Below are 27928 nucleotides of genomic sequence, written 5' to 3'. Positions count from 1 at the left end.
GGAATTGGAAAATGCAGCAGTATGCTGGTAAAGTATTCAGGAGCAAGGCCATTATGGACACTTGTACCCAATAGTGTCCATTGATTTCCATGAGCATGCTATGACTAGTCTTATGGTTTTGAGGTAGGGATATGCCTTGGGTTTTGTAGATTCCAATGCGAGGAAGCCTTGCCAAGGGATGGACTGCCTGGGATGGGGGTGCTAGCGGAACTTGGAAGGTGTGTGACTGCATGGAAGGGGTGATCGGATTTCCCGAGGGACTCTATAGCAGAGAAGGGATGGACGAGGATGGATTTGCTTTGGTCATTAGCATTGCTAGATGGAATCAAATGCTCATTGGGAGTGTGCCCTAGAACAATGAGATGGTAACATTTCGCTGAGAGGACAAGTGGTGTAGGATTATAACAGATTTGACCTTGCAGTGGATTCTGGACTTCTTATGAAGGAGGTGAATCTAGGGTATTACTTTGGGGGTGGAGGTGTGAGACTCTGGATTCCCTTGTTCCTGATGCAGGCATCATATCCTTTTATTTGTTGGTTGAGAAAATGTGCATATGTGTATGTGTGTATGATTGTAAATACTGTATCGAGCTAGATTTATAAAGCTCCATAGACAGTAGGATTATTTTATGGGTGAAGCAAATGTGTGGTTATTATTGTAAATATTGTAATGAGATGTGTTATAAAGCTCCAGTAAACGATATGTTTGTCATGTTTTAGTAGATGGTCATTGTAAATACTGCAACGAGTTGTATTATAAAGCTCCATGGGCAATATGTTTTGTTTCCAGTGGTCTTGTTGGTTATAGGTGTCATTGAACATCGAAGACGGTGTTCCCCCAAGGGGGAGGGTTCTATAACAACCCTGGTTAAACATCCATGTAAAAAACATAAGACCACGGTTGATGGGACACTTATTCCAAGCTGAATGGTGGGCAAGACTTATTAGTGTGGGTGTTCATTTTGGTTATTATGGCTAAAGGAAATTGGAAAAGGAAATGGCAAAGGATTTGGAAAGGCAAAATGACATTTTTGGCACATTTATTTATGAAAGTAATGGAAATTAGGAGAAGAGGAAGGTGAAAGGTCACAGGTTTCATGTGAGGAGGAAACTGAAGGAAAATAATGGAATATGAAGAAAATAGAGGCCTCATTGATAAAAAGGATTATGAGGATCAGTTAGCAAGATCTAGCTCAACGTTGGGTCAAGAAAGGTAAAGAATGCAAGAGGAAGGAAGGAGCAAGCAAGGAAGAGCAAGATCAAGCAATTATAGCATGATTCTTTGTTGGTATCAATTTTCATGTGTGATTTCCTTGCTAGATTTGGCATGCATGGTATTGCATGTGGTTCTTTGTTGTTATGGCATGGTTTTGCCAGGTGTGACAATGTTTTCAACCTAGCCTTTCCATTTCCGGATAACCATGGTGTGATGGGGTTCTCATGTTTTTGGTTGAGATGGATTGTCAGACGGATTCAAAGCTGAGTGAGGTGGATCTACGAAAGGAAGAACACATGGCCTAGTGATCATTGTACCAGACTGTGGATTACGTTAAAGCCACTGGCCTAGTGACCCCTGAACCGGACTGTGGGTTGTGGTAAAGCCAGGTATTGTGTGCCTTGGTGGGCCTAAGAATCCTTGATGGTGAATGGTGGGATGTACGGTAAATCCTAGAGGTGGGTTCCCTTGATTAGGCCTAGGAATCCTTGTCGGTGAAAGGCAGGATATACGGCCTAGAGGGTGGCATCTCGATTTAGGGCCTAGTGATCCCTAGATCAGACTATGGATTGCGATAAAGCTCGAGAGACTAGGAGACAGGAAAATTCCTCACAATGTAGGTGGAGAAATCTGGTGGCATCCATGCTTGTTTTGGCCTAATGATCTGGTGGAGATCTGTTATTACATGTTTATTTGTGTTGGCCTATTGATCCAGTATGGATTATGGTAAAGCCTGATTTCTATTGATGAGGGTGAGGTGGTTTAGCCTTGGGATGCCCTAGTTGGTTCTTTTGGTTTGATTCCCACATTCATGCTTAGAATATGGCACGAGGGTGATTGGCTAAAGAGAGATCTAGCTCAGCTAATCTATGGTCGGGTGGAATGTGGTAGTCCTATACTAGGTTGGATTTTGCATTAATTAATAAGAGGTTATTTCCTTGATATCTTATGTGTAAATGTATTGGTTTATATGTGGATCTTATAATTGATGTATCCTTGATATTTCTGTTGCTATTATGTTGGTTATAAGCATGCATTATGACAATGATAATGTATGGCTCTCCTCATGTTTTGATTTGTAAATGAATGAACAATGTATCTATGACCTAATAGATGATAATGTAGCTAATGATATAAGGGAACACTACTTCTTAGCAATTCTCAGATAAGTACGAGACCCCTATGCTTAAATATGTTGTTTACACCTGTAGATTACATATTTGTGTAATGTTTGGCGAAATTTCTGTCATGGCTAGTAGGGGTCTAATTGGTGGGCTCCAATATTGTAGCAATAATGCTACAACTCCTGGAGCTTCCTATCTGTAATTTTATCAACCCGGTAGTTCGTACAAACTTGGAAGCGACGGTGCTGTATGCACAAGTACTAGCTCTTGTCGCAGCTGTCACTTGGTCAGCTGGCACAAGTCCGCTAGGGCTCAAGCCAACTTCTATATGCTCACAGAAGAAGCTTTATGAGTGATGGATGAAAGCTAACTCAAAGGAGGCTAATCTACTTGCAGAAAGAAACTGAAAGCCAACAAAGCATGAAAACCCTAGTAAACCCTAATTTGACTAGCTAGGCCCTTACAATGCAAAACTGTGAATGAAACTTCTACCAATGATGCCATTACTTGCAGTGAGCTGAAATACATGCATCTAAGCTACTTGCATCTGAAAAGACATGTTTTTGTATTTTTTCATTAAGTGGTTGGATTTATTGTGATGATGCTTTTGATTAGGGTTTGACTGTGCAGGAGCGGTGCGAATGGAAGGAAAGCATGGGCAAGGTCAGGGGGGCTAGGAGAGGCCCTAGAGGATCTCTAGCATCAGTCCACAGAAGTCTACCACGTTCGGATGCTCAGCAACCGAGTTTGCAGGCTTCTACAGGAAGTCTGCAGGGGATCCTACAGGAAACTCAGGGGTTCTACAGGAAGTCTGTGAAATTCTACAGGATGTTCGACCGTGGGAGTTTTGGGAGATGGTGAAGTGATGGAGTGGTATGGGAGGATAGGTGAGATGGAGATGGAACTGGTGATGGCTCAGGAGCAGAGAAGTCAGATGGAGAAAGAGTGCATGCAGTGGGTCGATGGCTGGGAGGATGGGATCAACGAAAGGTTAAGTAAATGGAGCTACGTGAGTAATGGAAGAGCTGGAAGGTAAACGAGTTGAACAGAGGTCGGTTGAGTGGCTTTAGGTGTGGTTGGCAAGAAGAGGGAGGTAATGGAATGGTGTGGAGCAGTGTAGATGAAACAAATTGTCTTTGAATGTCACCAAAAACGAGAACTCTTTAACCTATGTTAACTATGCTATTTTGAACCAATGAACAGTAGTGCAATTTGTGAAAGAAACTCGTGCATGGAAGTGGAATGAATAAATAATGATCAAGACCAAAGTGCATGGATGGATCTACGACTAAAGTAACTGTTGCAGCTTGCATGGACGTGAGAAGAACTGCGTTTGGTTTTGGTGGTTGGTTCAGACTACACCCCAATCCCTAACAGAGATGGCAGTGAGGTCCTTTCAACCTTTTTCTGGAGCTCCAATGAATTATAACTATCCTCTTCTAACCTAAGCAACTGGAAGCAAATTCACCATAAACGAATCCTATTCAATCTCATAAAAACTAAATCAGCAGACTGTAAATTCGAATTGCATGTCAAAGTAAAGAAACGAAGTGCTGGAACGAAAGGCAAATAACATTACAACACAGAGGAGGTCTATTGCTCTCAGGTTGGGCCCTAACCTGAGAGCTATAGCTCCCTTAGAAACTCAGAATGAGATCAAAATCTGCCTGCCTTTATTCATAACCAAAAATCTGATGTCATGCCAAAACTGGCTTACAACAAGAACCAACACCGAGCTGTAGCTCGTACTTCAAAATTACAATGGTAATGCAAAAGTTCAAAAAAGCTCCTATCAGAGGCTACGGCCTCAGTATTTATGCAAAATGATAATCCAACAGGTTTCCTTGATTTGTGGAGCTCGGCTGTCCAACTGAAGGTTAAACTGCTGATCCTGTAGAACAGTTGTAACTGTTGTTCCTGTAGAATGGTTGGCTGCCTCTAAGCTCGGTGGGGAGATTGGTTGGAGCTCGGAGCTATGGTGGGAATCACGAGGAAGGTCCCCAAGACTGTGGACATCCTCTCCTAAAAACCAGTAGTGCCACCTTACTGTCTCCTTGTCTCCTTTTTCGTGGTCTTTGCTCCCTTTTAATGCCAAAAACCTGAAATCATCATGTATTAGTCACGTAGATAGAATGCCTACCCTTCTTCCTACAAACAACACGAATAAACCAAGAAATGAATGCATAAGCAATAAAAGATGAATGGTTTGAGCAAAGCAAGTAGGCCAAATGAGCCCAAATTGTACCAAAAATTGGGGCTCATCATCACCCCCCAGCTAAACTATTTGCTCATCCTTGAGCAACTTTGCTCTGGCTCCTCGTCTTTGGCCGAGAACTAAAGCCCGGAGCATGCTCTTCCTTTCCTGTTCTTGGTGGCCCTACCTTTTCTGCCCCTGGTGGTGACGAGGGTGGCGCTTCTTCCCCCTTTTCCATTTCCTTGAGCCGGGCTTCGGAAGGCGATTGGCCTATTTTTCGTGTCCAGGAAGTTATTTTTGGGCTTCCCCTCTCGGGGGTGGCTGATGTTTTAGAGGGGGTTCTTGCACTGGGTGAAGTAAGGACATCCCCTAAAATGGTTTGGTTGCTGGGTGGCGGCTGCGGCTTGCCCGTGTTTATCCTCTTACTTCTCCTGGCTTCAGATGGTAGAGGGGTCTCCCTCTCTCTCTTCTCCTTCGGCTTTGGAGGTGTACTGAGGGCGGCCAGCGCAGCTGCTGCCTCCTTTTCGAGAATACCAGCCTTCTCTTTCTTGCATTTTGCTTTCTCAGAGCTCCTTGTAGAGGGCCCCTTCTTTTCAGATTTCGGGCTTCCTGTAGAAGACCCTGCTTTGCCCACTTCCGGGCCTTCTGTAGAAGATCCTTTCTTTACCAATTTTGGGCTTCCTGTAGAAGACCCGGTTTTAGCCACTCTCGGGCTTCCTGTAGAAGCCCCTGCTTTGGTAATTTTCGGGCTTCCTGTAGAAGACCCTTTCTCTGTCTTCAGGCTTCCTGTAGAAGCCTGTTTCTCAATGATTTTTGGGCTTCCTGTAGAAGCCCCTTTTTCCAATTTCGGGCTTCCTGTAGAAGCTTGCTTCTGCTTTCCTGTAGACACGGGTGTCACCACCTTTTCTTGCTTAGCCGCGTGGGTTTTGCTTTTTGCTTTGGTTGCAGGTGCTGATGAGGTACTTGGGCTGACGTGGACCACCTCAGCTTTGTCCATTCTGCTCTTCAGCCTCTTTTCTCTTGCTGACAAGATAGGTGTGCCACCTTTTTCTTTGTCATCCTTTTCCTCATGCTTCTTCTTTTGTTCTTTCTTCTGCACTGTGGTCGGGGTCTTCTGGCCTTTTTCTCTCTTTTCCTCGGCCACTGCTTCTTGTTCCTCACTGCTGGAGGACCCCGTTTCTTCGATCAACATTTTAATGTCTCCATCTCTTGTCAAATTCCGGAAGGATTCCCATGAGAGGGGAACCTTATATGAATGCAGCGCATCCTCCACAAGAAGCTTTATCAGCCCATGGTGGGCTATCTGATCTGGTATGCCCTCTTTTAGCTTGGTAGCACACTCCATTAGAGACTGCAATAGGAAATAAGGGATGCTCAGTTTTTGTTCTACAGGAAGATCAATCCGGTGCCTTAATTCAGTGAGCAACCGAAAGTGATATGCATACACGATGCTAAAACGGCCTTCACAAGTTATATATTTCATGATTTGCAAACTGACTTCATTCCATGGTGGCAACAGACTCGTTCTTCACACCCCATTTTTGTCCTCCGAGAATTCCTCCTCAGGTGGAAAGAATTCTTTCTTTGCCTGCTGGCTCAGCTTTCTTTCTTCCTTATCCCACGGCAAACCCATAGGAAGTTCTGTAATCCGACTGATATACTGTGGGGTGAGCTTGAGGCTTAGGCCCCTGAAGGTTACTGTAGCCAGCATTTTGGATTTCGGCCTTAGAGCTTGCAGAAATTCTTCGGCCACTTCATCATCGTAACCCTGCAATTTATCACAAAAAGATATCCATTGAACCCGTGTGAAGAGTTCTACCACCTCCTGGTTTTCCCTTAACTTGGTTGAATCGGTGGGTTCCCATCTAATAAACCCACCCGGCATGATGAACATGGTTGTTTTAACTAAAGGTGGCAAATGCGAAAGAGATTTGGTCTATTGAGACAGAGCATGCACATAATCCACAAAATTCAACACAGTCTAATTACACTGACATCCTGTAGAACGACAGTATAGGCACAGCAAACAACAATTTCACCGATATCTTTATGACCAGACTGTGGACGATGATCCTGCCACCTTTGAAAACCAATTGCATGAAGAGTTTCAGGGTTACCTTTTTCTGCCACCTTTTTTTTTACGTGGGGAACCCGCCTTCCTGTAGAACTGCGTCCCTGTAGAGACTGCGTTCCTGTAGAAACTGTGTTCCTGTAGGAGCAGTGCGCAGATTTCGGGGAGGACTGTAGTTGGCCTGCGCTCGAGGTGTGCTTCACCGGCATTCTGGTAGCCAAAAGCTCGGCGTATCAAAGTGCAGAAGAGATCAGAATAGCCACTCGAGTTTGAAGTGGTGGTTGATAAATGCATGTGCACAATCTAGCCGATTAGATTTTGAATCGGCGTATTCACTTGCTGCCGTATCCATTCCCACAGATCTTCCGCCGCCTCTTTCTGTTAAACTCATTGCTTCCGACGGGAGTGTTCTCACGTGCGTGCTGCTCATTCTCTTTGTCGTGGCCGCCACCCAAACATCCAACTATACCATAACTAGCCGACGTGGCCAGTCGACTGGCCATACGGCCGCTCAACCATTCACTTTTACGCTGTGCAGACAATTCAAAGTAAAATTCATGCGATTTGATGGAAGGAAGGGTCGAGACACTTACCTGCGTGGCTGCACACGATTTTTCCAGTTTTTTGGACGATGGTGAGTGGATCTACCTGCTGCATGCGAACTTACACAGACCCGGAGGCTCATGGTTATAGGCTGCCGACGATGGAGTGGATGCTTTGGTTGCATGCGCCCGCGTTTCATTGCAGATGGCGGTGTTGTGAACGGTATCCACTCTAGCAGGTTTAACTGTTACAGGATTCCCGCAGGGTGTCTCGTAACAGTTCTTCCTCCTTGGGTGCATGCTGCACGACGGAGGATCTGGCCTTTCGATCACGCTCCCGGAGCTTCTGATGCCTGTGGTATGAGATCTCAGCACTTGTTTATCTTTGAAAATGGCTTTTCCCGCGAGAACTCATCGATCTGCTTTGCTGGTGCAGGGAACTTGGTTGCATGTCGACAAGGATGGTGGAGCAAGGTAACAGCAATGTGCAAGGGTGCCAACAGAGGCTTGCATGCGTCCAAACCGATCCTTAGTCGCTAGATCTCCTTTTAAAATGAATTCTGGGCCGTCCCAAACTTCTACAGGAAACACAGAGCTTCCTGTAGAAAGTTCGGGCTTCCTCTAGAAAGTCTGCACTTTCCTGTAGAAAATCCGCGTCTTCCTGTAGAAAGACTGCATCTTCCTGTAGAAGATTCAAACCATGATAAAATTGCACATACCTTGAAAAAACATGGGTATCCTTGGAGGAGGTGCTAGTGAGGTCCCTTGACAGCATGATAAGGACCCTTGGCTTTGAGTCGAGAGGCTTCCTCTCCTCCATAGAACATCTGCAACCTGCATGCAATTTTACCATATTTTGCTTATGTGTTTTTTTTCTTTTTTTTTTTGAAAGATAACAGGGGCGCCTCAAAGAGGTTTTCACCCGTGCCATCTGCCCTGAGCGCCTCAGAGAGGTTTTCACTCAAGGATCTTTTTCAAACCTTTTCCTTTTCTTTTTTGAAAGACAATAGGGGCGCCTCAATGAGGTTTTCACCCCTACCACCTGCCTTGGGCGCCTCAGAGAGGTTTTCACCCAAGGATCTTTATTATTATTATTATTATTATTATTTTTTTTTTTTAAATCCTTCAGGGTATGCCCAAAGCAGAGGCAGAACCCTTCTCTATGACCAATACAGATTTCTCCATAGTTTTGATGAACTCTTGTCTTGAGAGAGGTCTCCTGTAGATCTTCAATCGATGCCCATTGACAAGCATGGGAATGGCTTCCTCATCAATGGTTCGAATAAGGACAGATCCATTGTCATGGCATTTTTCCACTGCATATGGTCCTAGCCATCTGGTTCTCAGCTTCCCCTTGAAATCTTTGTATCTGGAGTCATACAACAAAGCCCAATCTCCCGGCTGAAATTGCTTGTCATGGAGATGTTGGTCATGCCACACCTTTCTCTGAAGTTGAACCACTTCTGAGTGAAGGAGGGCCTGCATTCGGTGCTCATCCAATCCATTCAGCTGCAATAACCTTTCTTGCTGTGCATGGCTGAGATCTAGGTCCAGCTGAGCTGCCATCCTCAAAGTGTTGTATTCAAACTCAATGGACAGCAAAGCTTTCTTCCCATAGACCAGCTCATAAGGTGTGAAGCCGATGGTGGTCTTCCAAGTGGTGTTGTAAGCCCATGTGGCTTCAACCAGGCGATCTGCCCAGTCCTTTCTGCTGCTGCTCACCACCTTAGTCAAGATCCCTTCCAATGCTCTATTGGTGACTTCCACCTGCCCATTTGCTTGAGGGTGATAAGGGGTGGAAGTCCTATGCTTGATCTTGTGATGAGCTAGTAGATCTTCAACCAGGTTGGAGGTGAACTGGCTCCCTTGATCGATGACCAGCTCTCTTGGATAGCCAAACTTATAGAAGATGTTTTCTCTTAGGAACTCGGCCACCTTTTCTTCTGTTGTTGCTTTGATTGCTTTAGTCTCTGCCCACTTTGTCAAGTAGTCAGTACACACAATGATGTAAGACCTTTGCCTCGAAGGAGGGTTGATTGGGCCCACAAAGTCCATGCCCCACTTCTCAAATGGCTCAAGAGTCACTTGAGGTTGGAGAGGCATCTCATCCCTTTGGGTCGGTTTCCCCATTCTTTGGCATTGGTCACACTGGCTGACATATCTTCTGACATCTTGATGAAGTGTGGGCCAATAGTAGCCTGCCTGCAGGATTTTGAAGGCAGTTCTCTTTGTTGCAAAATGTCCTCCACAAGGCCCATCATGACAAGTGAGGAGGATATCAAAGACTTCCTCCTCCCTTACACAACGCCTTAAGATCTGATCGGGGCCAAGCTTGAACAGATTGCCCCCGATCCAAGTAAATGAGGCACTTTTTCTGATGATTCTGCTCTTCTCTCTGGAAGATAGGTGCGGAGGGAACTGTGCTGAAACAAGGTAGTTTGCTATATCAGCAAACCATGGAGAGAGTACTGAAATAGCAAACAGATGTTCATCGGGCATCTGGTCATCCACTGTTCCATCCTCATCTGCAGACAAATCCAATCTAGATAAAAAGTCAGCAACAACATTTTCTCTACCTGGTTTGTCAACAATGGTCAAATCAAACTGCTGCAATAAAAGTAACCATCTAATAATACGAGCATTCACATCTGGTTTATTCATTAAATATCTGATTGCAGCATGGTCAGTATGTACAAATGTTTGATAGCCAGTAATATAATGTCGGAACTTGTTCAGTGCATGGACCACAGCCAAGAATTCTTTCTCGGTTACAGTGTAATTCAGCTCAGCTTTGGTCAAGTTTTTGCTAACAAAGTAAATGGCATATGGAAGTTTTTGCTCAACTTGTCCTAAAGCTGCACCTATGGCTTTGTTCGAGGCATCAGTGTGGATGTGGAAAGGTAGGGCCCAGTTTGGACCTCTCAAGATTGGGGCTGACACCAACTTGTCCTTCAATTCATTTAAAGCCCTCTGACAATCGTCAGTCCAATTAAACTCCACATCTTTTGCCAACAGGCCAAACAATGGCGAGGCTAGCTTGCTGAAATCTTTAATGAATCTCCGGTAGTATCCTGCTAATCCCAAGAAACTCCGAACATCCCTTACCTTTCGAGGAGGTGGAACCTTCTTGATGAGAGCAATTTTGTTAGGATCCACCTGCAACCCTTGGCAAGAAATGGTATGGCCTAGCACGGTCCCTTCAGTCATTAGGAATTCACATTTTTCAGGACTAAGGGACAAGTTCATCTCAATGCATTTGGTTAGGACTTTTCCCAGGTTGGACAATGCTTCCTGGAAGTTGGCCCCATAAGGAGTAAAGTCATCCATATAGATTTCTACTGCATCATGACCAGCTCCGAGAAGATGCTCAAGACAGCTCTCTGGAAGGTAGCAGGAGCATTGCATAGCCCAAAGGGAAGGACTCGGTAGGCAAAGGTACCCCAAGGACAAGTGAAGGTGGTCTTATCTTGGTCTTCCGGGCTGATTTGGATTTGGTTGTACCCGCTAAACCCATCCAGGAAAGAGAAGAACTTCTTTCCTGCCAGTCCATCCAACACTTGATCTATGAAAGGTAGAGGGAAATGGTCTTTCTTGGTAGCTTTGTTCAATTCTCGGTAGTCCACACAGATTCTCCACTTCCCATTTTTCTTGGGAACCAACACTAGAGGGGACACCCATTCACTATCTGAGATGGGGTAGATGAATCCTGCATCCAACAGTTTTTGCAATTCTTCCTTGACAATGTCCTTAAGAGCTGGATTCATTCTCCTCTGAGGTTGCCTAACCAGTTTACAATCCTCTTTGATGTATATATGATGGGTACAAACCGAAGGATGAACTCCTTTCATCTCCTTATAGCTCCAAGCAAAAGCATCTAAGTGGCTAGCCAACAGGTTACACAGCTCCTTTTCCTGGGAAGGAGATAGGGAGGAGCTGATCTTTAATGCTCTCTCAGGGCCGAACTCCACATTCTTAACTCTGGGAGTGACAGGGTTGGTTGTACAAAGATCCACTAAGGTGCTAGCTTGGGCATCCTCCACCAATTTCTCTAAGGGTAGTGCACTGGAAGGTGGATTCTGGATCAAGGTCTCGATCAAGTCATCCTCGGTTGGGGGGTCTCTTCTAGTGGTATCTAAGGTGCACAGAGGTGCTGAGTACACCTCGTCTTCCTCTCCTTCTTCCAACCAGAGAGGTAAGTCATGCTCTAAGGAGGGTTGGGCAGGAGGGTATAGGACTAGCTGCTTGGACATAGGACCATTTTTGATGGTCATATTTCCTGCACGGCAACTAATGTAGGCATCTGCAGTGGCTAACCAAGGCCTTCCCAAGATGAGGGGATATCCAGTAAGCTTTGCCTTTGGTTGCAGAACCAGGAAGTCTGCAGGGTATTCCCAAGAGTCAATAGAGACCAAGACATCCTCCACAATCCCTTCGGGAGTCACGGTGGAGCGATCTGCCAGTTGCAGTACTGTCGAGGTCTTCCTCAAGGAACCCTGAAGATTGAGTTTAAGCATGGTATCCCTGGTCATCACATTAATGGCAGCCCCCAGATCAATCAAGGTGTGAGGTATAATGGTGCCATTGATGTGGACATCTACTACAGGACTTCCAAGATCTAGGTACTTTGGGCAGATGACCTGTCCTAACATAAGGTCAGACAGCTGTCCTATGACATTGATAGTTGAAGCATCTTTCTTCCGTCTGCCTGGGTGTTTGAAACACTTCTCCTTAACCAGTTTGTTGTATATTGGCACATCCTTGATGGCTTGGAGAAGGGGTATTTTCACACACAACTGCTTGAGCTCTCCCAGAAGCTCATCCTCCTCTGGGTTGGGTTGTGTGGTGGCTGTTAGTCTCTCAGGAAAGGGTGGAATAGCCTTTGGTTCACTTTCCTGTTTATCTTCCTCATCCTCTGGGGGAGGAAGTTGGCGATCTGGTAGAGTCTTTCCAGATCGAAGATTGATCTCCTGGATCTCCACAGCATAGGTAGGGCATGAGGTTTCCCCAGTGTATACCTGCTGGGCCTGTCTATTGTTGGGGTTCGGGTTCGGTTGAGCAGGCATTTGAGGTTGCCTTGGAGGAGCAGGAGGTAATGGCTGAGGTTGAACTGGTGGTGGAGGCAAGATGGCGGGAGGAGTGTTGTATTGGGGCCTCCACCCCGATTGAGGTGCATTCCATTGAGGCTGTGGCTGGGCATGTGAATGATATGAATGAGAAGTAGGTTGAGTAGGGTACTGAGGTGGATAAGACCATGGAGGAGGCATGGACCAGGAAGGATGAGCAGGGGGACCCCAGGAAGGCATAGGAGTTGATTGGTTGGGGCTGTAATAAGCTTGAGGTGCCCCTTGCATCCCTTGCTGATAAGGTCTAGATCCTTGTGGCCTCCTTTGGTTGAGGTAATAGAGAGGTTCAGTGGGAGCTTCTGTCCCTTGGTACATGGCTTTAAACCCAGGTAAGGTTGGACACTGATTTGTGGGGTGGTCCTCCTCACAAACGAAACACACTTCAACCGAATGCAATGGACATTCGTTCTTAGCGTGTCTCCTTGTGCACCTAGGGCAGAAGACAGCCAAGGCTCTCTAAGCTTCTTCTTTCTTTTGCTGAATTCTGAATGTGTCCAGCTGCATGGCAATGGTCTGTCTCACCTCACTCTTGAGATCTTCTAATTGATTTGCAAGCTCATGTTTGGAGAAAGGGACACTAGTTGAGGGGAGGTTTCCTCTACCTCGTTTCCTAGCTGCCCTGGAGTGGTTTCTAAACACAGTCTTGATGTCCTCATAAGGCAGTTGGTAAATGTCCCCCCCAGCTAACATGTGAAGGGTATCTAAGAGGTCTTCAGGGACTCCTCGAAGCAGGACCAACTTGAGGGATTCAGGGTCAAGTGTGCACCTGGCCCGCTTATAGCTTAGTTGGAACCTCTCCTCAAAATCCTCTAAGGACTCATCATTTCCCATGGTCATCCGAAAGATTTCTCCCTTGGTTTCCTTAGACCTACAATAATCCCTGTACTTGGTATTGAAAGCTTGCTGCATCTGAGCCCAAGTGGTGATACTATTCCCAGGTAAGCCCATGAACCAGCGTAATGCTGCATCCTTAAGAGTGGAAGGGAAAAGTTTCAGCTTTTGCTCATTTTCAGTATAGTCATAGGTTCTACAAAGGACAACAAACTCAAACAGGAAGGTATCAGGATCTTCAGTAGTCAGCCCATGGAAGTGAGGTAAAGCAGAGGGGCTAATGTTCTTCATTTTCATCTCTCCATTGGTCTCTCGGATGGGGAAGGCACCTTCTATTCTTTCATCTTCTCTTCTATTGTCAGCCATAGCTTCAGATGGAGTGGTATCTAACTCTTCTTCTACTATAGGATCTTTGTATATCTCGGGATGTTCACCTATAGGTTCTTCTGGGTCACTGTCACCAAAGAAGAGAGAAGGGTGACTCAGTGATGTGGTGGGGGTGTTTGGTAGGAATTTGCCTGATCTATCTCGGTTCCTACGAGGCATGAAATGGAAAAGACTTTCTTTTTCTTTTGATTGTTTTTGTTTTTTTTCCTTTGGGTACCTACAAAACTGAAACAGATTGATCTACAACTAACTATGAAAGATGCAGAATTAAACTGAAAGCAGGAAAGAACTAATCTACTTTGCTCAAATGAAATTGCAAGAATGGAAATGCTAGTCTACGCTTGCAGAAAGGAAATGCTAATCTATGAAAGCAGGAAATGCTAATCTATGAAAGCAGGAAATGCTAATCTATGAAAGCAGGAAATGTCTATGCTACTTTTGCAGAATGGAAATGAAATAAACTACTTAGCAGAAGGCAAGAGTAAGAAAATAGAAGAAAAGCAACAATTACTAATACTCTGACGCTTCCCCGGCAACGGCGCCAAAAAGATGGTGGGCTCCAGTATTGTAGCAATAATGCTACAACTCTTGGAGCTTCCTATCTCTAATTTTATCAACCCGGTAGTTCGTACAAACTTGGAAGCGACGGTGCTGTATGCACAAGTACTAGCTCTTGTCGCAGCTGTCACTTGGTCAGCTGGCAGAAGTCCGCTAGGGCTCAAGCCAACTTCTATATGCTCACAGAAGAAGCTTTATGAGTGATGGACGAAAGCTAACTCAAAGGAGGCTAATCTACTTGCAGAAAGAAACTGAAAGCCAACAAAGCATGAAAACCCTAGTAAACCCTAATTTGACTAGCTAGGCCCTTACAATGCAAAACTGTGAATGAAACTTCTACCAATGATGCCATTACTTGCAGTGAGCTGAAATACATGCATCTAAGCTACTTGCATCTGAAAAGACATGTTTTTGTATTTTTTCATTAAGTGGTTGGATTTATTGTGATGATGCTTTTGATTAGGGTTTGACTGTGCAGGAGCGGTGCGAATGGAAGGAAAGCACGGGCAAGGTCAGGGGGGCTAGGAGAGGCCCTAGAGGATCTCTAGCATCAGTCCACAGAAGTCTACCACGTTCGGATGCTCAGCAACCGAGTTTGCAGGCTTCTACAGGAAGTCTGCAGGGGATCCTACAGGAAACTCAGGGGTTCTACAGGAAGTCTGTGAAATTCTACAGGATGTTCGACCGTGGAAGTTTTGGGAGATGGTGAAGTGATGGAGTGGTATGGGAGGATAGGTGAGATGGAGATGGAACTGGTGATGGATCAGGAGCAGAGAAGTCAGATGGAGAAAGAGTGCATGCAGTGGGTCGATGGCTGGGAGGATGGGATCAACGAAAGGTTAAGTAAATGGAGCTACGTGAGTAATGGAAGAGCTGGAAGGTAAACGAGCTGAACAGAGGTCGGTTGAGTGGCTTTAGGTGTGGTTGGCAAGAAGAGGGCGGTAATGGAATGGTGTGGAGCAGTGTAGATGAAACAAATTGTCTTTGAATGTCACCAAAAACGAGAACTCTTTAACCTATGTTAACTGTGCTATTTTGAACCAATGAACAGTAGTGCAATTTGTGAAAGAAACTCGTGCATGGAAGTGGAATGAAGAAATAATGATCAAGACCAAAGTGCATGGATGGATCTACGACTAAAGTAACTGTTGCAGCTTGCATGGACGTGAGAAGAACTGCTTTTGGTTTTGTGGTTGGTTCAGACTACACCCCAATCCCTAACAGAGATGGCAGTGAGGTCCTTTCAACCTTTTTCTGGAGCTCCAATGAATTATAACTATCCTCTTCTAATCTAAGCAACTGGAAGCAAATTCACCATAAACGAATCCTATTCAATCTCATAAAAACTAAATCAGCAGACTATAAATTCGAATTGCATGTCAAAGTAAAGAAACGAAGTGCTGGAACGAAAGGCAAATAACATTACAACACAGAGGAGGTCTATTGCTCTCAGGTTGGGTCCTAACCTGAGAGCTATAGCTCCCTTAGAAACTCAGAATGAGATCAAAATCTGCCTGCCTTTATTCATAACCAAAAATCTGATGTCATGCCAAAACTGGCTTACAACAAGAACCAACACCGAGCTGTAGCTCGTACTTCAAAATTACAATGGTAATGCAAAAGTTCAAAAAAGCTCCTATCAGAGGCTACAGCCTCAGTATTTATGCAAAATGATAATCCAACAGGTTTCCTTGATTTGTGGAGCTCGGCTGTCCAACTGAAGGTTAAACTGCTGATCCTGTAGAACAGTTGTAACTGCTGTTCCTGTAGAACGGTTGGCTGCCTCTAAGCTCGGTGGGGAGATTGGTTGGAGCTCGGAGCTATGGTGGGAATCACGAGGAAGGTCCCCAAGACTGTGGACATCCTCTCCTAAAAACCAGTAGTGCCACCTTACTGTCTCCTTGTCTCCTTTTTCGTGGTATTTGCTCCCTTTTAATGCCAAAAACCTGAAATCATCATGTATTAGTCACGTAGATAGAATGCCTACCCTTCTTCCTACAAACAACACGAATAAACCAAGAAATGAATGCATAAGCAATAAAAGATGAATGGTTTGAGCAAAGCAAGTAGGCCAAATGAGCCCAAATTGTACCAAAAATTGGGGCTCATCACTAATCAAGCCCTTGTTCAAGTAATTGCATTTGTATCATCATTCCCTTGTTATCTTTCTATTATGAAGGTGTCATTTAATTCTAGGCAGTGACCTGGGCTCTGGGCCTGAAAAAAAGGCTCAAATACCGGGGACGCTGGAACAACACTGAGCAAAATAGTCCCTAGACGGTGACATGCCATGCTGTGGGAGTGTCCAGAGCCCTTTGGACACAAGCATGCCCATATCATGGGAGAGCCAATGAGTTAATTGGTTTAAAAACTCAGTGGGACCCAGGGGCTGGTTACTTGAGAGGTTGGGATGGTTCCTAGGAGTCCTCATGTTGGTATGGAAGGTCTATATGTTGTGTTTCCATCGATTCCACTTCCTTAGGGTCACATATGAGGTTCAATCCCATCATAGTAGCCTCTCGTCACATGTTTACCCCAGTTGGTTGGTTACTTGGGTAGATGTGGGAGGAGGGCGTTATAAGATCATTAACCTTTGGAAGGTTTACAGTCAATGTCGACATCCTCCACGTAACCTCATGTTTAAGATGATAGATGAATCACATTCAATGCCATAATCCCACAACTTGGAGTCATCTTGCATTGATTTTCTTGCATAAAACAAACTTTGAAGCTTTATTGGAATATTTGACTTTTCTTGGATCTTCTGCTTGAGATCTTGCACCAAATCCCCAACCTAAACCCTTATGATTATTGATTTCCCAACAAGAGTTTTAACAAAAAAATGAAAATATGCTCTCATTACAAGATCTGGTTTATGACTGTTGATTTCCTTCATATTTTTTGAGATATCCCACAACTTCGAAGATTGGGAGGGGTTCCGTTTTAACTCTCCCAGATATATTGAAAGAACCACTTTCCTTGACAAATCCGACATAAAAACTTGCGTATAGATATGGCTATGGAGTAGAACGGATCTCAGATCCTCCATGCCTACAAATATGCCCTTGATCAACCGCGAGGCCGATTGACCCCCATACATGATTAGATCTGAATAAAAACCATAAATGAATGGCAAGTTGTGATCCATAGGATCTAAAACCCCGATCTCTGCAAGATAAGAAGCAAGATCTATATGTAAACAATGATAAAGCCACCTCCGTTGAACTACAAAGATCCATTGCATAGATTTATTGAGGAACACAAAAAACTCATATAGGGAAAACTCGATCATATATATATATAATTTCTTATTATTTTAAGTTTTTTTCTTAATAGTTTGATTTTTATTTAAAGATAATAAATCTTGACTAAATTTGGGAATGAGGAAAATTGTACTTTGTAATATCAACACTATTAAAAAATGTTATTACATTTCAATTTAAAAAGAAATTATGATAAGGTAAAGATTAGAGAATAATAGTAAATTAAGATATTATAAGGAGATGATTAACCTTGATTTAAAAAATCAAAATTAGAGAATAATAGTAAATTAAGATATTATAAGGAGATGATTAACCTTGATTTTAAAAATCAAAAGTATCTATTTATTTAACATTATAGAAAATAAATCCACGAAGTGTGGATTAGTTTCAAGTTCAAACCTCATGGGATGTTTTGTTAAAATATCTTTTATACACCTACATTATATATCAATTTCTAATATTTTGTTATAACATTAACTTTTCTAGAGTTTTAATTCATCTACACTGTAAGACATTAAAAAATGCTTTTTTCAAAACTTTTTAAATATAAAATTAAAATTGTAAAACTAATCACATAATTAATATATATTTTGGATTAAATTTAAAAAACCAAAATTTTAATACACATTCCAAAAATCATCATCATTAATATTATCAATTATTATTGATAATAATTATCATACATCAGCATTAATAAACATAAATACATATAATACATACAAAAACATTAAATACTTAAAATTATATATAAAATAATTAAGTTCACAAAATATTTTTATAGAGAAAAATGATATATAAATATTTGCTTAATTTATAAAATTTTAGAGTCGAGAATTTCCCTAACAAATATTCAAAATAACTGATTTGATTTGAATGTTTGTGTAAGGAATTTCTCAACTTTTAAATTTTTTTAAAGAGAATTTACTTTTTTTCCGAAGGTGGCAAAACCTATCAAACTTAGGTGTCAAAGAGAATTTACTTATACAAATTTTTAAATAGTTTTTTTTTTTTTTTTTTAAATAATATATAAATAAAATCACTCATAAATATGAATGAAACAAATCAAATAAATAACAATGGAATATGAGATAAAATTTGTACAAAGACTGTACACAAAGGACACAAGTGGACAGTTAGTAGAGTCCTTGCAACAATCAATAACCACAAGTTATGAAGACCAAAAGATAAGACACGAGGGACTCCATACAAAACTTCATAATGTGACACTGTATGAATGTAAAATTATAAATTACAAGTCTCAATTGTGGTTATTAAAGACCAGAACGACAAGACATGGGACACTCCTTACAAATTTTCATTATGTGACACTATATGGATGTAAAGTTATAAATTAGGAGTCTCAATGGCCAATTGTAGGGCCATTGAGGGAGGCAACCCTTAGAATCCAAGGGTTGGTTTTCATGATGAGTGTGGGGTTAAAAATGGTGAATCATCATTTAGGAGATGTTACCAACATGCCAATAATGTACACAACACACTATAGAAAGCATGATGAGGTCGCTGCAAAAGGAGTCAGAGACATTCATATTAATAAATTAAAGTGATAAAAAATCTTAAAGCAAACGAATTTTACCCCGGGATTTGGGGGTTTTGCCGAGATAACTCATGGTTAAAAAAACATGTTTTTTACTCGGTCTTTTGGTACACATTGGGCTTTCTGGTTCCGCTGACCGTTTTCAGGGAACAGTGAAAGCATGTGGTTATTGCGTACAATTAGCGAAGAGAAGGTTTCTTCGCTGGCCGTTGACAAAGATAGTATGCCAGTAGGTCCAGTTGCCAAGCTTTTAATAAATGTCACGTCAGCAAAGTTTTTATTGGCATCTCTGTCGTTTTTCGCGGTGTCCGGGAAACACGAGGCGGATCTAACGACGACACGTCACGTACAGTTTTTCCATTACCGTGACGCGCACCCGGCGGCCGTAAATTCTCTTTCCCGGTTTCTGAGTTTGAAAGGATCGCAGTCCACGATGATCCAGATGCCATTGAGCTGTCAGAAGCAATCGGCGAAGAGGGCCGCCGCGCCGTGAACTGGCATCAGATCCGACGGTGCAGTTGGATCCCGAGGTTGTGGGACGGAGCGCAGCCCGTTAGATGAGCGCCTCTGCTTTAATTTCTGGACATAGGATCCGGTGGATGATTCTTTAAATTCTTGTCAAAGAATCCGGTGGATTGGATGAATCAGACGTGGGAGCAGGTTGGATTTGTATATTCACCTGGCGGGAAGGAATTTACTGAAATGCTTTAATCCAAATGGAACTGTAACTAAATGTCGTCACGCCTTGAGATATAAGTGCCACATTTAATTGACGATGCCTACCGCATGGTCATATTTGCAGATCAGGGACGCGTTTTTTGTGAGAGGGGGATTAAAGCTCACCTGTAGGCGGAGATAACGGGATATCAAATTCATTTTTGTTTGATAGTTTTCTACCTATGAGATTCATATATTGCACAATCCGAATATAACAGCGATTTTTCAGGTTGTTGGATTTGTTTCAGGCTGTAATTTCAATAAATTTGTCACTGAATTTTGTCAAAGATTGGCCAGCAAATTCCAAATGAAAACACACAAGCTCGGCCCTTTAGGTTTATCATAACGGGCTTGCAGTCGGTCAGGTCCGTGCTCCTTGAATGGTCGGACGCGGATTTTCTCTCAATCTATTGGACAGCTTGACGAAATCCGGGCTTGAAAAGGTCGAATTTAGACGTTCTCAGACGTGACGAGGTGTAATTGTACACGTCACAGCTTTTTATATTTTTTTCACGTTTACAGCATCAGAAGATCCGTCAGGATACGAACCTTCATACCGTTTCGTCCGTCCAGGGTGTCGGGTTCTGACCACGGGCTTTACAGGTAATATTTTGAGATGGATGATCATACCTCTTCAGTATACGGCTTTCTATAATTTGATGGTGGATGGTATGTGGTGTGAATTTGAGATTTGGGGAGCTTTGTGTTGCAGGGGTTGGTGAAGATGGGAGTCATGTCAAGAAAGGTGCTGCCAATCTGTGGCAATCTGTGTTTCTTTTGCCCTGGTTTAAGGGCGCGCTCCAGACAGCCCGTTAAAAGATACAAGAAGCTTTTGGCAGACATTTTTCCTAGATCGCAGGTAAGTCTATTGTAATGTCCTCGTATTGAATGACAGGGTACCAAGGCTGTGTCGATTTAGGGTTCTAATTCATATTTCTGAGCACCTAATTGGAAATTGATTGGCATCTCTGATGAGTAGGAACGGGTTTCAGACTTGATCTTCAATCTGAAGTGCTTCTGACAAAATCCCCCCATCTAACACAATGTTTTCCGTAAAATCAAATTCATCGTTAATTCCCCTCAAAGGCCATACTGAAAGTCTCAGTAGAATTAATTCGAGCTGAAAGGGCATTTAAGGGCGATATCCACCATTTGTTGAACGAAATTTTATCACATAAATATCTTGAAGGACAGGCACTGTTCGCTATTTGTTCAAGTTAACGCTTTAACATAAGTCTGAAAAAGCTCCTTCAAAGTCAATTCCCGAATATGAACTTGCTTGTTTGAAATCTCCAAAATTCCTCATTCATTTCATTTATAGACATGGATTTTTGTCGATTCTTCCTTAGTCACAAATTTCCTTAATATGGTATCGTTTACAGAAAATAACAAAGCTCCTCCAAAATCAATCCCCGTTTATGGACTTGTTTGAAATCTCCAGAATTCCTCATTTTTTTCATTTAAATAGGCATGGATTTTTGTCGATCCTTCCTTACTCACAAATTTCCTTAAAATGGTATTAGTTACAGAAAATAGCATAGAATGGTCCAAGCATTTATCCTCTCTTTTCTGACATTTTCTCTTTGGCAACGTGCATAAATTTTAGTCATTGCACCATATCGCATTCTGTATTTTTTAAATAAGTATTTTCGGTTTTATAAATTCTATCTTATGTTTCATTACTGAACAATAAGAAGTACGCCAAGAATCATATGCCTTGGGGCCAAGGTTGCACAGGTTACTCGTTCTTCCATTGGTTAGTAAGGCTAGCGTGCCCGCTTTGGCTCCGATCTCAAGAGAATGTGCGCATTTCCTGAAATGACAATCTTAGCTGAAATCTTTTCTAGTCAGCTTTGATCTAAAAGTTGTGACTTATCCCAAATTCATGAAATATTTCCTTTGAATTGAATGTCATCCATCCAACCCCATTATGCAACCAGATGCGTAGTGGATAGCAGTGGGGTTCACATCCATGACTGCATATAATGATTGACCTATCCTGATGCTTATGACAGACTGCATGTCCTTCACTAAAGCCGTTGTTGTGATCAATGATAAGCGAGGTTTCAACATATGCATCTCTATATGTCATATATATAGGGTTTTGTGGAATAATGATGGATATGCATATTTGGGGCCCTTCCCTTGATCTGATTTTCCCTTTTATTTTTTCTTAGGGTAAAAGCTGTTTTCTCCTGTGGGGAGTCATGAAGTATGAACTACATCTCTGTGTTGTTGGAGTCTTACTTCAATGTGTTGTTTCATTTCTTTCAAAAACTTTGGACCATTTGTTCATTTGTCCATGTCATCCTTGTGCAGGGCAATGCTATTCTTCTGTGTTCTCCCAATTTTATCAGATATCTCTACATGAACTGATAGAATTTTCTCTTGAATTAAATGTGGTCAAGGGCTTTTAGCTCCTAATCTATATATTTGTAATTCAATTTCTAGTACTTTCGGTTGTTGACATAAAAAATGCAAGTTCTAGTAATTCCTTTTGTCCACATGTTAAATGCTGGTTTTAGTTTGAGGTTTTTGTAATTTTAAACTACAAATTGTCTGAAGGCAATATTATGTTATTATTCATTTTTTGGGGAAAATTTAATGTAGAACAAGTCCTTCTGTAGCTTGGCGATGATTGAGCTTCAGAGATATTTATGAAACAATGTTAGATCCGACTGCTTAGCTTACTTTTTTAATCAAAGAAATTTAGTTTTAAATGGTCCCATTGTGAGGGTTCACAAATGTGGATAATTTTTTTCCTAAGGAATAGGAGTAGTTAATGAATTTCTACTAGGTAGAGTTCGACAATTTGATACAGCTATACTTACAAATTACAATCATGTCTACTGATCAAATGTAAGTTGTAACTATATTGTCCCATTTCCTGTATGTTAGCGTGATTATATTTCTATGATTACAGTAAACCTTCTTGCACAGATAACATAACTGTCGGAAGAATGGGTGATGCAAAAGCTGATCAACTGAGTAGAATTTACTATTTAGCCACTTTATGATAGATGGTGCATAGAAACCTTGCATTCGATTGGACATGTTGATGTGGGTCTTTTATTATTCTGTCTGGTTTACACATATTAAACCGAACCGATGTACTTATTTCTCTTTGCAGGATGAGGAACCAAATGATCGGAAGATTTCCAAGTTGTGTGAATATGCATCAAAAAATCCTATGCGCGTTCCCAAGGTTTAATTTATAAATGTTTTAAAAAATGTGATTATTCGAGAAAGCATGTGTCGTTATAATGGTTTGCCAATGCTTTTCTTGGTTCTCTTTTCTATAGCTTATCTGTATTTGACCTAGAATTCTTCACTGCATTTTGCAACAGATCACAAAATATTTGGAGCAGCGGTGCTACAAAGAACTGAGAAGTGAACATTTTGGTTATGTCAAAGTTGTCATGCGTGTTTATAGCAAGCTACTATCTTCATGTAAAGAACAGATGTAAGTACTTGTATTTTCAGGATCTAGAATTTTCTCTTATGTGATGCAAACCAGTGTTGCAAATATCTCTGATTGTTCCTGAGTTTTTCTGGTTGCTGATTTGTCCGATATTTTCAGAATCTTTCAGGTTTAAGTTTTTTCTTTCCAAATTTTTCCTATAATTTCTGATATTTTCCCTGATGTTTCTGATAATTTTCTTCCACACCCTCAGCAATATATTCCCTGAAATGATATTGCAACATTGCAAACACATGTTTCTATATAGTATACATCACTTCTTTTGGAACATTTAATTGAGCTAAATTTGCAATTTATAATGATGGATTCAAATTTTGCAGCAGGTCAAGTAGAGCCCTTATCTATGCTTAAACAATGGGTTCATGTTTGAGAAACAAATTTTGGAAAGCTTGACAACAGTTTTTTACATAAACGCTGAAGATGCTTGACTAAAAAGCACCAAAAGCTTGCTGTAGTTCATATGTAGTTATTGTCTGACAGATTTTTTTTCCAACTTTTGTTACCTTTTGAGATCTTTCCCAAATACATCGTAGCAGCTTAAAAAAATGGCCTTTCAAGTACAGATAAGCCTACCACACCCTCAGCAATATATTCCCTGAAATGATATTGCAACATTGCAAACACATGTCCCTGTGCATCACTTCTTTTGGAACACTTAATTGAGCTAAATTCACGAATTATAATGCTGGATTAAAATTCTGCAGCAGGTCAAGAAGAGCCTTTATCTATGCTTAAACAATGGGTTCATGTTTGAGAAACAAATTTTAGAAAGCTCAATAACAGCTTTTCATATAAATGTTGAATATGTTTAACTAAAAAGCACCAAAAGCTTGCTGTAGTTCATATGTAGTTATTGTGTGACAGAAATTTGTTCCAATTTTTGTTTCCTTTTGATATTTTCCCCAAATACGTTGTAGCAGCTTTAAAAAAATGGCCTTTCAAGTATACATAAGCCTACCGAGTTTTGTATGGAGAATGGATGACCTGCTCATAGGTGAAAGCTAGCAAAGCAAAACACTATTGCGACTTTTGCTGCAGCTGGAGGGGTTGTTATGGTTTCCAACTGTACAGCATATATAAATTTTGTTTACACTGTTATGCTATGTTTTTCAAATGCCCTTGTCGAGGTTTCTGCTGGCCCTTATGTCTCTAGTCAGATGAAGTAATGTTCAGAATCTTGATTAAATTTTCTGTTGGAATTGCCTTTTCACTAAATATCTTTCTTATGTTACATCAGCTTCTGGAAATGGGTAATGGTAGGAAGATGGTTTCTGGAAATGCGTAATGGTAGGAAGCTAGTTTCTGGAAATGCGTAATGGTAGGAAGCTAGTTTCTGGAAATGGGAACAGCAAGGGCCTGTAATGTAGGATATGGCAGGAGTAGCCTCAATACAAATGATTGGAAATGATGTAAAACTTAGGAAACACTAGGAAATGGTTCTGGAAACAGGAAGAAGATTTTGATATAAAATTTCACTAAATCAGAATGATAAAATATAAACATTTAAAAAATAAGATTCAATTCATAAATGTCAATTTCAGCGCCTGGGTGGCAGCTCATTGGCGATGGCTGTGAAAATGAAGTGTTATGTACCAGGAGGCTCGAGGTTCAAATCCCTCCTATTCACCCATGTCTATGAAAGGGGAATACGTAGGCACCTAGGGGTTATAGTGGTAGCTGTCAGAATCTACCCCATGTCATGCGAGTATGGAACCGGCCCAGTTGCCGATTCCTCTAGTCACAAAAAAATGTCAATTTCAAATGATAATTTCAAAGTTCAGATTTAGTAATTCCATATTGCATACCACCATTCAACATAGATGATGAACATTCAATATTGTTATATAATTCACGGAAAAACAATTGCAACAATATCAAAATAGAAAAATGGTTGAACCAACTGAACACTAAAAATCTAAAGTTATCTGGTACTGTTACCATCTTCCCTGGGCATTATGCCTTAGCAGGAATGGTCGAACCAACTGAGCTATCCCTTGTGGTTCAAATTAGGTTTTTTGAAGGAACATATGAATTCAAAGTCCTCTCACTATCTCCTATCAAGCACATATTCTTGGAGTCATTTTCCCTCTTCAGTGTTGAAACCACTCCATCTCTCTAATCATTGGAAATATTTGTAGTGTATATTTCTTTTTTGCATTGAATCATGTATTCAATTAAAATGAAGTGAGAAGGTTTAGAAACACCAACTGTGCATGTGACCTGTTACAAGGACCTTAGCCTCCATAATTATTTGAGCAAATCAATAATTTTTTTCCATATCCTTCGATGAATTATTCAAGCATGCATAGCACAAGGGGTTCAAAACAAATATTGAAACTGCTTCTACACATCAACTGACAAACAGATGCTGCATCTGTAAGCACTTGAGCTACATTTGAATTTCCAACCTCTTAAATAGCCTCTCTAAGAGGGGGCTCATACTATAGAACTTTGTCCTTCAATTTTCAGTAGGAATCTATTGCCTTAGTAAGGACCTTCAGAAGAACCGACGATGATGTTTAGCAATGGATGTGTCTCCTATCTGTCCAACCATCCATATAATTGAACAACCATAACTTGCCAAAGGCTGTTTTTGGTCCACTCTACTCAAGGGTCTATTGATCACTGTGTTTCTCAGTTTGTTGAAACCATAAGGCCTGAAGCCTTTTGGGGTTTACATGATAGATTTCACTATTTTTTCACAATAAGGTGATCATGCAACATTAAAGGGATTCGCAGGCATAAATAATATCAACAGCACCATTCTCTACTTGCTTACACTTTGGAATGTTATACACATCCCTGAGACTTTTTTAGTGGCTTTATTTGTTCATTTTGACTTTGTTACTTCCCATGGGTTGATGCAGTTGTTGAAAAGTGGAGGTGGTTGGCCTCTTCATCTGTTTGTCATCATACCCAACTTCAACATCTTCTTCATATCTACCTCTTTCCAAGAAAGGCAAACTTTCATGATGCAACCTCAAGATTTCCTGGTTTGTCTTTGGGATTTTTCTGACAATCCTTAACTTCACACCCCTTTTCAGGTACCAAATGCCCCTTCACTCTTGTATCGTTGCCTTAACATTCAAGGATGCAAAAGGTGCAGTGAGGTGGCTTCCCCCAGTATTCTTAGCTCGTTTGGAAACCAAGTTCACATGTTTCATTAATGGTGTTCTTGGATCACAAAAATGCTTTCTGTAGTTGGGAATGTTAGCTCTTTTAGAGACCAAGGTCACATATTGCATTAATGGCATTCTTGGATCTGAAATGCATCTGCTTTCTGCAGTTGTGGTGGAAGCCAATGCATTGGAGCCAAGAACACTCTGGAAGGATGGCATATTTGCTGTGTTGTTTGAAAGGGTGAGGAATAACTTCAAAACCTTCAAATAAATCTGGGCTTTTAACTTCTGCAAAGAATAACAAAGAAAGAGAAATTAGAATCTTTTGACATCAGGGAAACTCTCCTTTAGAAGAAATCCAACTTTAAATTTGTCTCTTTACTGTCGAAATGTTGTTGCTGCTGTCCAGAAGGTGCCACTGTCAAAACGAAAATGGTCTAATGAAGTGAAAAATGATCTTCGTCCAACCTTAATTCTCTTTATTTTCCCTCTTTTTCATTTAAGGATTTGGAGGCCATTATGGGGACCATCAAACCCCCTTTTTTTTCTGTTTTTAGCTTAAGAAAAGAAAAAAATCAGCATGGGGTGCTGGGAACACCAAGGAGTTTCATGAAACTGCCAAGAAATGTCTAACACGTTTTTGGAAACATTTCAGCAGTTTCCTGATATTTCTGTGCTCGCAGCTGACTGGAAATAGCTTCCCTATATTTTTCTCTTGAATACAATTTGAATATTCTGTCCTATATTTCCAGGATTGTTAATATTTTATAATAACATTTTGCAAACAAATTTTGTTTGGTAAACTCTTGTTTGGTTGTTTTGACATTGTGCATGACATAACTGCTTACAGGCCTCTATTTGCTAGTAGCCTTTTAACTATTATCCGTACTCTACTGGACCAAACACGATATGATGAAATGCGTATCCTCAGCTGCCAAACTCTTGCTGATTTTGTTAACAGCCAGGTACATAATCTTACAAGTTGTATTTGCTGTTTCATTAGTGAACTCTTCAATTTTTGAGAAGCTGCTTTAATTATATTTAATGATTCTTCTAACCAATAACATTTCTGAAGTAGAACTATCTTGATTCTTGAAAACAGATGGACAGCACATACATGTTTAACTTGGAAGGTCTTATTCCCAAACTATGTGGGCTTGCTCAAGAAATGGGAGAAGAAAGAAGGTGTTACCTTTTACGTTCCGCTGGACTTCAAGCTCTTTCATCAATGGTATGTTTTCATTCTTGTTTTAGTTGGTGTTTTAATGTCTTCCCTCCATTTTGTTGTCTACGAAGAATCTGGGACGTTTTATGGCACTGCTCACTGAGTTTCTCATCTTCATTCTTTATTAATCACTTACATCATAGATAGATAGCTTTCATTAAAAAGTCCATGAGGTAGCTGCATGGGACAAAAAAAGAGTTTCTTCAGTCTTGATTAATCACTTCCATGATAGATAGATAACTTTTATTAAACCACCTACAGGGCAGCCATATGGGACAAAAGAAAGTTCACATTTTGTGCAACATTTTTCAAAGTGCTTAAAGCAAAATATTACAATAAAAAGAGATTGCTGTGTAATGGCAGGAACCAAATAATGTCCCCAGTCTACTCATCTAGGTCCAATCTCCTTTGCTTTGCATCAAGTGTTAGCTGCCTCATTGACTTTACTTTCATCAACCTGCTTCTTGCTTGCATCCTTTTCTCAACCGACTTTGTTACTCCTCCTACTATTATCCTCTTGGA

General features: G+C 41.3%; 1 protein-coding gene and 1 non-coding gene across 3 annotated transcripts in view; one reads left to right on the top strand and one right to left on the bottom strand.

Annotated features, from left to right (window-relative positions):
* Positions 1 to 19303: 19303 nt before the first annotated feature.
* The window catches only part of LOC149153569 (protein SEMI-ROLLED LEAF 2-like), a 61491-nt gene continuing 52866 nt past the window's right edge, over positions 19304 to 27928 (top strand). Inside the window, exons 1-7 of one of the 2 annotated variants that reach the window (XM_089445722.1) lie at positions 19304 to 19709; positions 19811 to 20184; positions 20294 to 20440; positions 22712 to 22786; positions 22929 to 23044; positions 27032 to 27146; positions 27284 to 27412. In XM_089445722.1, the coding sequence (XP_089301848.1) occupies positions 20306 to 20440; positions 22712 to 22786; positions 22929 to 23044; positions 27032 to 27146; positions 27284 to 27412 (570 nt within the window). In that variant the 5' untranslated portion in view covers positions 19304 to 19709; positions 19811 to 20184; positions 20294 to 20305. Of the gene's footprint in view, positions 20185 to 20293; positions 20441 to 22711; positions 22787 to 22928; positions 23045 to 27031; positions 27147 to 27283; positions 27413 to 27928 lie in introns of both variants that reach the window. The other variant, XM_089445723.1, reaches the window with a different exon arrangement.
* Positions 21855 to 21958, bottom strand: LOC149153570 (U6 spliceosomal RNA). Its single transcript, XR_016263857.1, has one exon. It is a non-coding gene; the product is annotated as a U6 spliceosomal RNA (small nuclear RNA).

This window comes from Pinus tabuliformis, chromosome 9, assembly GCF_031772625.1.
Source record: "Pinus tabuliformis cultivar Carrire ecotype Pingquan chromosome 9, CPIR1, whole genome shotgun sequence".
Lineage (NCBI taxonomy): Eukaryota > Viridiplantae > Streptophyta > Pinopsida > Pinales > Pinaceae > Pinus > Pinus tabuliformis.
Note: the sequence above shows the minus strand (reverse complement) of the source record. Positions and strands in the feature narration are given on the sequence as shown.